At 39.6% G+C, this 15,867-nt stretch overlaps 1 protein-coding gene across 1 annotated transcript in view; it reads left to right on the top strand.

The window, feature by feature from the left end:
• The window catches only part of STARD9 (StAR related lipid transfer domain containing 9), a 190,177-nt gene that overhangs the window by 141,752 nt on the left and 32,558 nt on the right, over positions 1-15,867 (top strand). The window contains exons 21-23 of the mRNA XM_077818810.1: positions 2,864-2,911; positions 11,546-11,736; positions 15,049-15,535. Of these exons, the coding sequence (XP_077674936.1) occupies positions 2,864-2,911; positions 11,546-11,736; positions 15,049-15,535 (726 nt within the window). The remainder of the gene's footprint in view (positions 1-2,863; positions 2,912-11,545; positions 11,737-15,048; positions 15,536-15,867) is intronic.

The raw sequence follows: 15,867 nt of genomic DNA, 5'->3' as shown, positions 1-15,867 counted from the left end.
CTAGGGAATTTTAGGCACCTCCAGGGAGAGGTAGCAACTGAGCAGAAATCTTAGTAGCTCCTAAATTCCTTTGTGGGTCTAGCCCAAAGAGATTAAGGTCAAAAGATCCCACTGATTTTGGGTGTCCAATTTGAGATGACTAGGATCAGATTTTTCAGAATACTTAGCATAGATTAGCTCATTACATGTTCAAATCACAGCTCCCATTGACTTTAGTTGCTGCTGTGAGTTCTCAGCACTTCTGCGAATCAGACCCCCGCAGGGTCTCAACTCAGGCACCCAGAAAATGAGGAACATGCAATTAGTGATAACCAGGGAAGAGTTTGGTTTAAGTGATTTGTTCAGCATCACATAGGAATGCTGTGGCACAGGCGGGATTGAATCCAATTCTCAGGGCATTCAACTTCCTTAACCATGAAACCATCCTTTCTTTTCCTCACATGCCTTCCAGCTTGTGCAACAAAGGGGTTCTACAGACCGCAACCTCCTTTACTACACAACCTTGATTCATCCCCAGAGCAGGTCTATCATGTGCACTGAATAAAGCTGTGGAAAATATAATATGTGATTGTAATGCATTATGGTCTTTAATTTCACAAACAAGGGGGCTGAATTACTGCTGCACAGGCAACCTTAATTCTGGCATTTCCTAACTTTTGAGTGCTTAACTTTGCAACCTTAATGTTCCTTTAAGCTAGTTTTGGTGTGTAATTTAAGTTATAAAGAGGATGCAATTTGGTGTTGTCATAAATATAAAGGGAAGGGTAAACCCCTTTGAAATCCCTCCTGGCCAGGGGAAAGCTCCTCTCACCTGTAAAGGGTTAAGAAGCTAAAGGTAACCTCGCTGGCACCTGACCAAAATGACCAATGAGGAGACAAGATACTTTCAAAAGCTGGGAGGAGGGAGAGAAACAAAGGGTCTGTGTCTGTCTGTATGCTGGGTCTTTGCCGGGGATAGACCAGGAATGGAGTCTTAGAACTTTTAGTAAGTAATCTAGCTAGGTATGTGTTAGATTATGATTTCTTTAAATGGCTGAGAAAAGAATTGTGCTGAATAGAATAACTATTTCTGTCTGTGTATCTTTTTTGTAACTTAAGGTTTTGCCTAGAGGGGTTCTATGTTTTTTAATCTAATTACCCTGTAAGATATCTACCATCCTGATTTTACAGGGGGGATTTCTTTATTTCTATTTACTTCTATTTTTTATTAAAAGTCTTCTTGTAAAAAACTGAATGCTTTTTCATTGTTCTCAGATCCAAGGGTTTGGGTCTGTGGTCACCTATGCAAATTGGTGAGGCTTTTTATCCAACATTTCCCAGTAAAAGGGGGGTGCAAGTGTTGGGAGGATTGTTCATTGTTCTTAAGATCCAAGGGTCTGGGTCTGTAGTCACCTAGGCAAATTGGTGAGGCTTTTTACCAAACCTTGTCCAGGAAGTGGGGTGCAAGGTTTTGGGAAGTATTTTGGGGGGAAGGACGCGTCCAAACAGCTCTTCCCCAGTAACCAGTATTAGTTTGGTGGTGGTAGCGGCCAGTCCAAGGACAACGGGTGGAATATTTTGTACCTTGGGGAAGTTTTGACCTAAGCTGGTAAAGATAAGCTTAGGAGGTTTTTCATGCAGATCCCCACATCTGTACCCTAGAGTTCAGAGTGGGGGAGGAACCTTGACAGGTGTATTTATAAAACTGAATATAACCATTTTCTTTTTCTTAGACAGCTGTCATGCTTCAGTGACAACCAGGTGGTGATTTGTATTTAATTGTGGGGGAAAGAACAATAACTGCTTCCATAGTTCTCCTCAAGCATCAACCCATTTCTTTGCTAGAGTTATTCTAGTGGAATAGCAAAATTCAGCATCTTTAAACTCTCTTGGAATGTTTTGCCTTTTTATATTTATGAACATGAAGCATTCATCCTTATACAGTATTTGTGCATTCTTTCTGTGTTACTGGCTCCAAGTGTGTACTGTGTGCTCTCCTTCTCTCAGGATCCTCCTAAGCTAATTTATTTTAATTTTAATACAGAGATACCTTTTTTTACAAAACAATATTTGGTATTTATTTGTTTTGTACAATGTACCAGGTCATGTCACTTTAACCTCCCTTCCCCCCCAGAATGGAAAAATTTACAAATAAGACGTTTGCTAATGATCTACATGATGCCAAGAGACTCACTACACAGTTTTGAATATAAAAGAGGTAGAAACTTTGTTGTAGGCTCTCAATGATGGGCATCAGATATTTGCACACATCTCAAGGCATCTAGGATTGTATATCACTGTTTTGTTTTGTTTTTTTAGTGAGTGTTCGAGTTGCCCTCATAAACTAGACAGGATTGAGGGCTATTTCTGATTGATTTCCAGATTATGTATAGAAGCACATTCCTTTAGGATGGGAATATGCTATGTTATAGTGTATAATGTTGCTTTCCATTTTGCCATGATTATCTTAAACCGTTACTCTGAAAATGAAACTTTTTGGTGTCCTGCTTATTTGAATTTTTATTAATGACTGTTACTGATATAATGTGCAAGTAGTTTTTCTTAGCTGTGTTTTACCTGAAGAAATCCAGCAATCTTTTTTTGTTTCTTTCCTGCAGTCTTTCCACAAAGTTAAACTAAATTTTTCTTCCCATGCACTAAGTGATAAGTGTGTCTCTTATTCCAGATAAGTGGATTTGCTCATGTGATTGAAATGTTTCCCCCTAAGAGGATCAGCACAAAGGTCTATAATATAGGGCTAAAATGGGTCTGAAGTGGACTGTAGATGTTGCAGAGGCCCTCTCTACAGAGCAGATCAATGTCACCTAGTAGACGTGTATCTGAAATACAGTACTGACTAATATGTTTCTTCATTTTCCCACAGTCAAAAGCATATAGGCCATGAGGAGTGCAAACATTCAGCTGAAATGAGGTAAGAGAATAGCTTGAAGTTAGTCCCTTGCATCATGAGATTTTGTGCACAGGTCTCCAATCTTTGCAAATGAGTATCCATTCTCATGCAGACTTTGAGAATTACAGATATGTGAGGCTCAGAGAAATTGATACTGGTGCAAAGATGCAGTCAGCTCCTTCCTCTGTAATCATTAGGTCTTCATCTCCATTCTTGCCTCATCTGTTCAGATGTGGGAATTACACCATATTTTTCAGAGCAATAGCATTGTTTAATTGCTTAATTTTCTAGGCTTTCTTAGCTATGACTATCACAAGTTAGAATTATTAGAATCATGTCAAAACCATGTTGATTTTCTGGCCTTTCTAGCCCTTCCTTTCCCCATTGACTGCTGTGGGAGGAGGCAGTTTGGACCACGATAATACAAGTGCATTGGGTTTTTATTTTGATTTCATCACACTGAGGTGTAACAACGGCAATTTGCAATCGAAGTACAGATGAGACCCTATTGCTTGCTGCCATGATGCTACTCTTATTTCACATTTGATGCTTTTTTGCTTTAGTGGCTTGCCAAGCTATTAAACTCAAGTCCCAAGTGAGACAAACCTAACATTCTAATGGATCCAACCTCAAAGCTGCACTGACCAATTGTTGTGGGGTTTTTTTAGTGTTGTAAGTGCAATTTAACAAATGGATTGCAAATGACCCTGCAAAGCTTCTTCATCTCATCTCAGGGTTCTTTTTTTCAGTTAAACTGTAAGTGTGATAATGCTAGTTTTGAGGGGATAGAGTGCTATAAGTCAAATGCTGCAGTTGGAAGGAGCTGTGGAGTAAATGTTGACTAACTCCCAACATTATTCCAGCTGACATAGGACTGAGTAGTGTCAAAAATGGATGGGTGAAATTCACACCTATGCAAAGGGTCAGCACCCTTGCGCCTTCCAAGTAGGGCTTAAACATGACTCAAGCAGAACTCAAAGTGATGTGTAAGCTGGCTCTCTACCCAGGGCTGAATTTCACCCATTTGGAATAAACATAAAGAACATCATGCCATTTTCACTTTTAATTGTAATATTTTTATGAGTGTCAATTTGGTAATTGACATAAATTCTCATAAATTCATTGTAGACTTTTATGTGTAACCAGGTCAAGCCTGTACTTTTTGTTCCCTTGATAAGAATAGAATAACTACAAACATTCACAGTGAAATAATATTAAGGCTCTAACTCAGTCTGACAAAAGCAGGTAATTAAAATGTAATGCCAGATGTGTTTGTCCTTTATGTACCAGGCCCAATTTAACAAACTTTATTCTTGTAAGTATTCCTAATCTCACGAAAGGTAGTTCCACTGACTTGTATGGGACTACTTGCATGTGCGAGGACTAATCATATGATTAATGTTTGTAGAATTGGGCCCTATGTCTGGTGGTTCTAGGGATCTCCAAACTGTATAGGGTCCGGTACAATATCTACTCATACTAGGTGAATACTGGTTGAACTACCAATACAATAGGTACAAAAGTTAAATCCTAGTGCCACAGAAGTCACAGAGAGTTTTACTATTGACTTCAGTAGGGCCAGGATTTCACTCAAAGAGAAAGAAAGAATGTTACTTTTTACTAAGAAAGGGCCCACTGGAAAACAAGTCAGTCTGTTTTTAAAATCCCAATAAAAACTAGCTTCAGAATAATGCATTACATAAATACTGCATATCAGAATTAATGGATTTAAAACAAAACCTATGCTTCATCATTAGGGGTCTCAGATATTCAAATAATCACCATATATCCCAAATTTCCTTGATAAATTGTGCTCTGTTTTAATGATGAGGGATGGCATTATAGAATAAATTGTTTAAGAAGCCCAAGTGTTTTAAGATCAAAATCAGGCCCATTTAACAAAAAAATACAAAAAACTAGAAAACGAAAGAAGCAGCATCCCAGAAATATAAGCTGAAGGTGCATTTTAGTTTCTTGGAGAAATAATCCACTTTTATATAACACATCCAAGCTTCCTTCTTTCTCTTCCTTCCCTTCCTCTGCCCCCCACCTCCTTTTTTTTAAATTACAACAGTGGTGTTTTTTCATCCAGTTTAAAAGAATAAAAAAATCAAATGGTTTATTTATAAATATTGGAAGACACTGTAATTCATGTTAACATACTTAATCCATTGCAATATGGTGAACAAGGAGAATTTCCTGTTAATATTCTCATAATAATAATAATAATAATATGAAATTCTAATAATGGCTCTCATTTGGAGATCTCAGAGCTTTATATTTCTGAAGTACGTAATGGATCACTTCACCCACCTGTGAAATACTGTCACATCTGGGGTGGGATACAGCAGCTGAATAACAGTGCACAGCGGCATTATATAGCACTTCAGCACACGAACTGAAGAATGCTATATTCAGTTGAAATCACAGGGGGAAGCTGAGATAGAGTGTAATTCCAACTGAGCTAGAATTTTGCAGAGACACCATTGTCCTCTATGGAGCCTATGTTGTGTCTTGACTTACAGGAGACTTATTCTGGGCTAGGGAAAGGACTGTAAATTTATTCTCCAGAGGCAGTGTGCGTGTCTCGTTGCTGGCCAGAGGGGTAGGACTGTCTTACAGAGATGCTCAGATGTGTTGTTGGTAGGTCACTTCTGGCTGGTGGTGTTGTGTCTGCATATTTATGCAGTAGAAGGAGTTGGTCATACTCTTAAGAGGAGAACATAAGACAATTGAACAATCACACTAGTCAGCAGACATTTTTTTTCTTTAAGCACACCAGCTTGTCAAAGAACTAAATGCCTGTCTTGCAGGATGATGATGTCCCTTCTCCAGCCTTTAGGGATTTCCCTTCGTGTGCTTGTTTTCAAAGATCACATATGGCTCTTCTACCGTTTTTAATTCATTTTCTTTCTGCATATAATTGTGTAACCTGCAGAGTGTCAAGAGATTTGGGAAGGAGATAACACAAAATGTTCAGAGCCATTTTATCGCTTTTCCCGTTAAGAGCTCATAAGCTTTAAATTCTGTGATGTGAGCAGATATGTATAGCTAGTTTCCTAGGGTGGTCCTGTGCAGTTGCTGTAATCCTCTACTTGCTGTGTGTTACTCTGAGGCTATGGTGTGGTGTGGGAAAGGAGCCTTCTGATTGGACAAATGTGCTGGTGAGGGGATATAGTAGAGAAAAATGCAAATCAGTGGATGGGCTAGAAACCCGGACTTGTAATTGCTTTTATTGCCAGCCTGTCTTGCTTTGCAAATATACAGTGGGGAAAAAAAATCTGCTCTGATTTTTTTTGGTTTATATAATAAAGAAAAATTTAACTGGAATCTGGATCGGCAGTAAGAAGGGGGAAAACTGTCTGATTTGAGTGATGGTTTTTCTGTCTTTAAATCAGTAAAACTGGTGTTAAGGGACAGTATTTTTTTTTCTTTTGTAATACTTCTTTGCTTAAGTTTCTTGTTTTGAGCCTTAATGTTACATTGCAAGAAGCACTCTGCTTCATTACAGGGCTATTGCTGCCATAGTTACTGAAAACTGCATTATGCTGTAGAAGCTGCCAGCCTCTGCATCAGCCTTGGAAGTGTTTCGGGAAGAGGGGAGGGGAATTACACAATAGGACTCCAGAAAGCTGACAGCAAAACAGGCTGGAGAAAATGTGGATCTACAGCAGGTTCATTTAGCATGCCTAATGCAAACTTTGTGGATAGAAAGATGAGATGAAAAACAATCCAGCTTTGTTACAATATGAAGATTTTCTCAGTAATTTATTACCATTAGGTTAAGGTTGGTATTTTTTTTTTTTTTTGGCTGCCTACTTAATAGTTTTAAATGTTTACTTAGAGGAGGATGAACTGTTAATATTTCTATTGTATTTGCTAAATCTGGGGTGTGTGTACAATTCTACAGCGGCAAACCGCTGTTCTTTATTATGAGCTTGCTTTTTGACATGCTGTGCACCACTAAATGGTGGTCTTGTCTATCTGGGTTTCTGTTCTGGAGATAGATGCTCAGCTCTGCAGAATTTAAACGGCTTACCCTATGCCTGTCCTGATGTTAAATTATTTTATTTCCTTATAGTGCTACATGAACTGTTTATGTATGCATGTGGATTTGGGAGAGAAGGGGTGCAAGCAATAGAGGGAACTGATCCCTGCTTGAAATACATAGATTTGGAATATATGAAACAAGATGAAATCTTACTGGTGTGTCCGGTTCAGGGTATGTTTCAGTGGACCAATGAAACAACCACCTGTACTTACCTTGGAATATGTTAATTTGTTTTTGTAACATAAGATGACCTTCATTTTTAGTTAATAATTCAGATGTATTTTGAACATATTAATTGGACTTTAAATTGTCTGTTTGGAAAATTCAGCTACCAGATATGTTAGCATTTTATTTTCTTGTTTGGCTATTGTCACTTCATTTATAACTTCACTTTATCGTTTTCACAAACCAGCAAGGATAATTGGGGGTGACTGTAAAACATTCAGAAAGTAAATGGGAAACATTTTGGTTTCATATAATTGTTTTTATCACTGAATGTGGAGTGACAGATCTGAATCCCAAATCCAAGCAAATCACATTATTCGCAAGATCACTAGCCTCACAGCCAGTGGAAAAACACTCCATGTTCTGCCATACCTGTATTATGTAAGCAGCAGCCTGTGAATTTTCATTATCTCTCTCCTCCTCCTCAGAGAAACCGTTGTCAAGCAGTAAATGTATTAAGGCTGGTTGGTGGTCCGTCCTAGCCTATGCATGGGTACTCAGGCCTTTCTTCATTGCTATGTCTGATTTTTATCTCATACTACTAAAAACAGAGAGAGAAGGCAGAGACACCGATATAGCAACAGAATTGTAACTAGCATGTGCGTCTTGCTCTTTTAGCAATAATAAGACAATATTCCCTTCCTCTGTTACAGAATCAATTACCTCAGAGAGGTAAAGAGCCATAGCTCTTTGTCCACATAATGAAAACATAGGATTATAACAGTATGATAATAATTGTAGTCATGGTGTTTTCTAAGTGTTGCAAAGCATTTCTGATTGCAGTGGGGTATGGGTATACTTCTGTGTACTGTGTCTTTCAGGGACGTATTCCTAGTACGGAGCTTTCAATAGTGTAAGTAGGTTTGGCTAGTATTGTCCTGCTGAATGTGCAAACTCTAAATTTTAACATTGGGGAGGTTAACTAGTTTCATGCCAATTCAGCAAAAACAAACTCTCATGTGAGTGGATATGCTCGTGCTGCTGGTACAGCAGAATTATTGCTATGTAAAACTTTTAAAATGTTTTCATTGGGGGGCACAAAGGCTCTTTAAAGCTTTACAGTTTCCTTTAAAAAGAGCAAAAGTGTCAATCTAGAATCAGAAACGTAGGTTGGCAGGAACCTTGAGAAGTCATCAAATTCAGTCCCCTGTGCTGAGGCGGGACCAAGTAAACCGAGACAATCCCTGGCAGCTGTTTGTCCAACCTGTTTGTACAAACCTTCTGTGATGGGAATTCTACAACCTCCCTTGGAAGCCTGTCCCAGGGCTTAACCACCCTTTATAGTCAGAAAGTTTTTCCTGATATCTAACCTAAATCTCCTTTGATGCTTGTCCTATATTCAGTGGGCATGGAGAACAATTGATCACAGTTCTTTTTATAACAGTCCTTAATATGTTTGAAGACCTGTTATCAGTTCTTCCCTCCCACATCATTTTTTCTCAAAACTAAACATGCCCAGTTTTTTTAACCTTTTGTCATTGGTCAGGTTTTCTAAACCATTGATCATTTTTGTTGCTCTCCTTTGGACTGTCTCTTATTTGTTCAAATTTTTCCTGAAGTGTGGTGCCCAGAATTGGACACAGCACTCTAGCTGAGGCCTCATCTGTGCTGAATAGAGCGGGACAGTTACCTCCTGTCTTACATACAAGATTCCTGTTAATACACTCCAGAATTATGTTAACCTGTTTCACAACGACATTACATTGTTGATTCATTTTCAATTTGTGATACACTATAACCTCCAGATCCTTTTTAGCTTTACTACCAATTAACCAATTATTCCTCATTTGTAGCTGTGCATTTGATTTTTCCTTTCTAAGTGTAGCACTTTTCACTTGTCTTTATTGAATTTCATCTTGTTGATTTCAGACCAAGTCTCCAATTTGTCAAGATAATTTTGAATTCTAATTGTGTCCTCCAAAGTGCTAACACCTTCCAGTTTGGTGTAATCTGCAAATTTTATAAGCATACTCTCCACTCGATTATCCGAGTCATTAGTGAAAATACTGAATAGTACCAGATGCAGGCCTGACCCCTAGAGAGCCCCCCTAGATACACCCTCATAGTTTGACCGTGAGCAGTTGATAATTACTCTGAGTATGATCTTTCAATCAGTTTTGCACACACTTTATAGTAATTTCATCTACATCACATTTCCCTAGTTTGCTTTTAAGAATGTCACATGGGACTGTCTCAAAAGTCTTACTAAAATCAAGATATATATCATCTACTGTTTTCCTACCCCAATCCACTAGGCCAGTAACCCTGTCAAAGAAGGAAATTAGGGGTGGTTTGTCATGATTTGTTCTTTACAAATATCTGTTGGCTATTCCTTATAATCCTGTTGTCCTCTAAGTGCTTACAAATTGACTGTTAAATAATTTGTTCCCGTATCTTTCCAGGTATCAAAATTAGGCTGACTGGTCTATAATTCCCAGCTTCTCCTTTGTACCCCTATTTGAAAATAGGTACTTTGTTTGTGTTTCTCCAGTTCTCGGACCTCATATCCTCCCTGCATCCTCAATGATAATTGCTAACAGTTCCAAGATTGCTTCAGTTGGTTCCTTAAGTGCTCTAGGATGTATTTTATGAGGCCCTGCAGACCTGAATACATCTAACTAATCTAAATATTCTTTAACCTGTTCTTTCCCTCTTTTGACTTGCGTTCCTTCCCCCTTGTTGCTAATATTAATTGTATTGTATCTGATCACCATTAAGCTTTTTAGTGAAGACTGAAGCAAAATAGGCATTAAACACCTCAACCTTCTTGATGTCATCAGTTATTAGCTCTCCTTCCCCATTAAGTAGAGGACCTACACTTTTCTTCATATTTCTCTTGTTCCTAATGTATTTAAACAATTCCATCTTAGTCCGTTTCATGTCCCTTGCTACGTGTAACTCATTTTGTGCCTTAGTTTTTCTGATTTATGTCCCTACATGCTTGTGCTGTTCTTTTGTAATCCTCCTTAGCACTTTGCCCAGGTTTCCACTTTTTGTAGGATTCCTTTTTTGTTTTCAGGTCATTAAAGAGCTCCTGATGGAGCCATATTGGCCTCTTATTATTTTTCCTATCGTCCTTCGCATCAGAATAGTTTTCAGTTGTGCCTTTAATATTGTCCCCTTTAGAAACTGCCAGCTCTCCTGAACACCTTTTTCCCATAGATTTTCTTCCCAGGGGACCTTACCTACCAGTTCTCTGAGTTTGTTTAAAATCTGATTTTTTGAACACCATTGTCCTTATTCTGCCACTCTTGCTCCTTCTTTCCTATCTATCTATCATTTCATGATCACTTTCACCCAAATTGCTGTCCACCTTCCTATTCACTGCCAGTTCATCCCTGTTGGTCAGAATCGAGTCTAAAATGGCTAAATTAGCTATAATTTTGTAAATAAACGTTTTATTCGTTCCTAAAATGAATCTGTAAAAATGGCATTTTCTATGTTTATTCTTTTTCAATGTTTTACACATTTAATTTGCTAAGTTTACAAGTAAAAAATGGTTTTCAAAAGCAAAAATCCAAATGTGGTTCATGCATCATTCCTGTAAATATTCTACAGTTGAACCTTAATTATTAATTGTGGTGTTGATGCACAAACCAGAATGGAATCCAGCTCCCTCTTTTCATAACTATGAGTGGCTTAACACTACTAATGTAAGAGAAGCTAGTAAAAAATTTTGTCATTGAAATACATGTGTACGTATCTTGGAATTCACTCGGAGAAGAACTGTTAAAGTGTTTTTTTTTAACATAGTCACCTTTCTGACGATAACTGCACTTAAAATATAGAAGAAGAAGCCTTATCTAGTGGTTAGAGCAGAGAATTTGGTGACAAGATCTGGGCTCTTATGTTGACTATATTAGCGACTGACTGTGTAACCTTGAGTTACTCGCTTAACCTCACTAGGCTTCAGTTTTTTTTGGCCTGTAACAAAAGAATAATAATGACTTGCCACTTTTGCAAAGTACTTTGAAATCTTCAGATGAAAGGCACAGCATGCAAGGTATTTTTACATATTTAAAAGAAAAGGATCTCCTTATAGGATGACCTTAAACAAAAATGATCAGTGACAATATTAACAAGTTACCTTTGCTATTAACTTTCTAATGATGGAATTTTCTGTTTTACCATGAGAAACCTCGTGTGGTAGCTTTTACTGATTTATATGGGATTGTGACATACTATGTATGACATCACATATGCAACTACCTTAGCACCATATGATCTTGGCAGAATTTTCTACCCCTTAAATGTGTTTGATTGTACACACAATAGCTTGAATTTTGTCTGATTTAAGGGTCTGTCTAACATAAAGAAATGTCTTAACAAAAAAATGTTTGTGTTTCTTGGTTTAAAATCATTGTTAACATTTCTAACAGCAGAGAGATAGATTCTGTGCATGAAGAATACAAGCAGAAGCTGAGAGATCAGGAAGCTTTCCACAGGGAACACATTCAACAGCAGCAGCTCTACGTTGAGGATTTAAAGCAGCAGATCCTGGCAGGACAGATCAAAGCAGAGCATGAACTAGAATATGACCAGGCACTAATCAACCAGCAGATCAGAGAAAGTGGGTGTCTCTCTCTCTTTCTCTCTCTCTCTCTCTCTACTTCCCTTCTTTTACTGCATTCCTTCATTGCTGTTTTCATTTTTCTCCCCTTTTTACATTTTTGGACCGTTGGTGGAGTCTTTGACAGTTAACTAGTTTTCTCCTATAATTACCCTCCTTATGAGGACAGTTATCAAACTTTTGCTGATAGAGGACTAATGGAATTCATTAGCACCTTGCCTGCAGCACTGGTTTATTAGCTTGGGGGTTCACTGCTGAGTGGTGGAAGTACTACTACTCCTGCGGGAATTCTGGGCCACTGTGCAATACAGAATTTGTTCTGCCCAGAATTTCCTTTTCCCCCACAGAAATGAACTGGAGAGCTGCTGGCCACCAATAGGGGCTGCTGAACCATGCAGAGTCCAGCTCGCAAATACAGTAGAAGACACTGCCTGGGGGAGGGGAAGGGAGCCGGAAGGCTCCAGGCAGCTGCAGTTCCCAGCATGCCCTGAAGGAAGGAGGCAGCATGCAGGAAACTCCAGAGAAGCCCAGGACGCAGTATCAGGCTGTTCTCCCTCTTGATCTCTGGGGCGGGGGATAGGAGGTGTGGGCGTCTGGACTGGTGTGGGGGGTGGCGGCTGGACACTGAGGAGTTGAGGGTGTGAGTGTCTGGGTTGGGGAGAGGGGCGGCTGGGCTCTGGGGGGATAGGGGGTGCAAGTGTCTAGGTTCGGGGGGTCCCACAGCTCAGTTTGGCCCACAGCTGGGCCCTGGGGGTAGGGGATGAGAATGTCTGGGCTATGGGGTGCCCCACGGCTGGGCTCTGAGGGGAGGGGATGTGGGTGTCTGACCCCGCAGCTGGGCTCGGGGTGGGGGGCGGGCAGAGAAACAGGAACTTGGTTGTCATAGGGGTTTCTTTAACTCTCTGCTCATGGGGGACTTTTTTTTTTTTGTTCTGTATTGCTGGAAGGTATTTTGAAGTAAATTACAAAAATAATTGAAACTGGCATGATTATATAGCAGGGGTGGCCAAACTGTGACTCACAAGCTACATGCGACTCTTGTACCATTAAAGTACAGCTTGTGTAGCCCCTCACATCTTCCCCCATTCTCCACCTATCAGACTGGGGGATAGCTCAGGACCTCTGCCTTCCAGCGGGGTGGTGGGGTAGGGACTTCTACCCAGCGGGTGGGGCGGCTCAGAGCTTCAGCCCTACGGGGTGCACCTGCCAGGGCTCGGGGCTTCAGCAGGAGTGGGGCTGAAACCCCAACCCCTGGCTCCCAGCAGGTGTGCCCCAGCTCTCGAACTTCTGAAGATGACATATGTGGCTCGGAGGGCCAATAATATGCAGAACTTTAAAATATTGTTTGCAGATTTTATAATTTTTTGGCACAGAATTTCCCCAGGAGTAGTACTACTTGTTTTATGGCACGGAGCTCAATGCCTCTCCTGATACTCCCGGTTGCTGCTTGTATTGCGTGGCTCTATTTAAGTATTTAACTCAAGTGCCCCTTATGGCAGTGTGGAGTGACTTGGCTATCTGGGTTTTTTCCTTTTTTAAATGTCTAACTGTTATCTCTTGAATTTATCCTGGGAAGTTGAAACCCAAGAAGGCCTTTCATATCTTTGTCAGTACTGAGCAAGAAGTGTCCTGCAGTAGTTGAAGCAGAGTCTAATTAAATTATAGGTTAAAACTGCAACATTACTATTACATCATGGTCTCTTCTCTGTCTGTACATTCAAATGGAAATTACAGACCGTTTCTCCAGTTTGTCCAGATCATTTTGAATTTTAATCCTATCCTAAAAGCACTTGCAACCCCTCCCAGCTTTATAAGTGTACTCCCTGTGCTATTATCTAAATCATTGATGAAGATATTGAACAGAACCAGACCCAGAACTGATCCCTGCGGACGTCTCGTGACAGTTACGTTCTGCAGGGACAATGAAGCAGTTGACTTATGAGCACAGGAAACAGAACTTTCAGATCTAGAACTAGTTTATGGAACTCATAAGAGATAAGAATGACCGTGGAACTAACCACTTTCAGAGCTAAATGCAAATTCCATTTTATTGACTTAGCTTTCCCTCACTTTAGATGAACATACACATCAGCATAAACGAGCAAAACCAAACCAACAAATATAATACATAAATTAAGTTGTTTCTTCAACAGGCTGGGAAAGAAGAAAGGGGAATATAGAGAACTATTGTTATCTCTATTTTTAAATACTTTCAAAGCACGCAAATATTATGGGGATATGGACCATAGATAGAGGAGCTAGAGAGTTAGGTTGTTTAAGTGCATATACTTTCAATGGAGTCACTAAAAATCTGGGAAATTACTAGTTAAGACAACGTCAACATGTAGGCAAAACTCAATTCCCATATCTTGTTAGCCAAATGTAACACCCAAATGCTTTGGTCACCTTGGCTCCACAACCCACTGCCTTTCAGTTCCATCATAGACCTACCCACAATGCACATTTTCAGTTCCTTAAAATCACACATACAAACAATAATCTGATCTCAGAAATGTTAAGGTAGAAGTATAGGAAGTTTCTTCCATTTTGAAAGTCAATACTGTTGGAGACACACACATTAAATGAGGAATACCAATAGAACTTGGTAACACCTCTCAAACCAGCAGGAAACATTAAGTGTATCCACTGCATTTTAAGGTCAAAGTTTGAATGATTTTTGAGGAATTAGATGTGTAGATGCTTATCCCTATAGAAGTTACTTGCCATTGCAAATTCTTGCTAGAGAAAGCTTATCCCATCAGCTCCCTTAATGAAGCTGATGGGATAAGCTTTTAAAACCAACTCCACCACTGATGCAGCATACTTGTAGTCAGCTTTCCAAGTCTTATCCCAGTTGGAGGTCTCTCCATTACTAATACAGCACAATGCTGCCACTAGAGGGGATGTGACATATCAACTTTCTCTAGATTTGTTGGATCACAAGTTTTGTTCCTTTGGTATCCAGCAAGTACAGATCAGAGAATCCCTTTTGTCTGGCTGCCTGCTTCTGCCTTTAATCTGGCTTCCTGCTTCTGTCCCGTCTGTGTACCCTTGAGACGCTAAGTAAGAAGGAAGGGATCTTAGAATTAAGAAAGGCAGTGGGGGTAGGCCAACAATATACTGAAGCAGAACAGAAGAGATGTCTGATAGCAGCCATTTTAAATATCCTGATCTGGTTTAAATGATTCATACAAAGTCTTAATGTATAATTGATTACACCCTTCAGGTGGGTCTTTGCTGCTGATTGAAATTAGGAACAGGATAATAATGAAGACATTTTCTAATATTTTTCTTTTATAATTTTGCTTATAGACCAACAGTGGCTTATTAACGAGAAGAAACAACTGGCTTCCCTTCAACCACAGCAGAGGGAGTTTGCTGTACAGACAGAGTCTAAGTCATATGCAGAAGCGGAAGTGCAGAATACTGTGGATTTGGAGATCTGTCCTTCCCTGGTAGTGCAGAACAGGAAGAGGCTGGTACAGCTGGAGCTTTTGCGGAGATACTCTTTAAAGAAAGCAGAAAGAAACATAAGGCGGAAGAAGGTCAAGTTCCAGTTGGAGAGGATTGTCAAGAAGCAAAAATTACTGGAAGCCAAGAGAAACCTAGAGCAGCTAGAGGCCAGCTTCTGGCTCAGTGAGGATAACTTGAAACAGTCCCAAGTCCCGAACCAAAACACCACAATTACCTCCTGGGATCACAAGTTGCAAAGGAAAAGCAAGTCATTTAGTTCAAGTTCCTTGCAACCAAGAAGACATTCTTTCTGTAATCTTTACCCACCACATGTACCCATTTACAGGTAAGTAAACTTTTATAGAATTTTCCATATTAGTTCCAAGTTTAAGAAATATTTGCTGCCCTACTATCAGGTAATGTACTAAAAACATTTTTATAAGGGTATATTAACCCAAACTTTGTATAAGTCAAAACCCTGATCCATCTTATAAAAGCAGCTACACCACTCTCACTTCCCTTTAAGTCTCCAGTCTTATTTTATGACACATTTTTAAGCGGTTTGTCCTTGCTTTCAAGACTCTGCACCCCTCCCTAAATCTTTGACCTAGTCTCCTTTCACATTGCCCCTGCCTCCTTGATACCCCTTTCACTGGCTCTCACACATGTCTTTGCACC

This window comes from Eretmochelys imbricata, chromosome 6 (assembly GCF_965152235.1).
Source record: "Eretmochelys imbricata isolate rEreImb1 chromosome 6, rEreImb1.hap1, whole genome shotgun sequence".
Taxonomy (NCBI): Eukaryota; Metazoa; Chordata; order Testudines; family Cheloniidae; genus Eretmochelys; species Eretmochelys imbricata.
The sequence above is the reverse complement of the archived record's forward strand: the minus strand, read 5'-3'. Positions and strand labels throughout refer to the sequence as shown.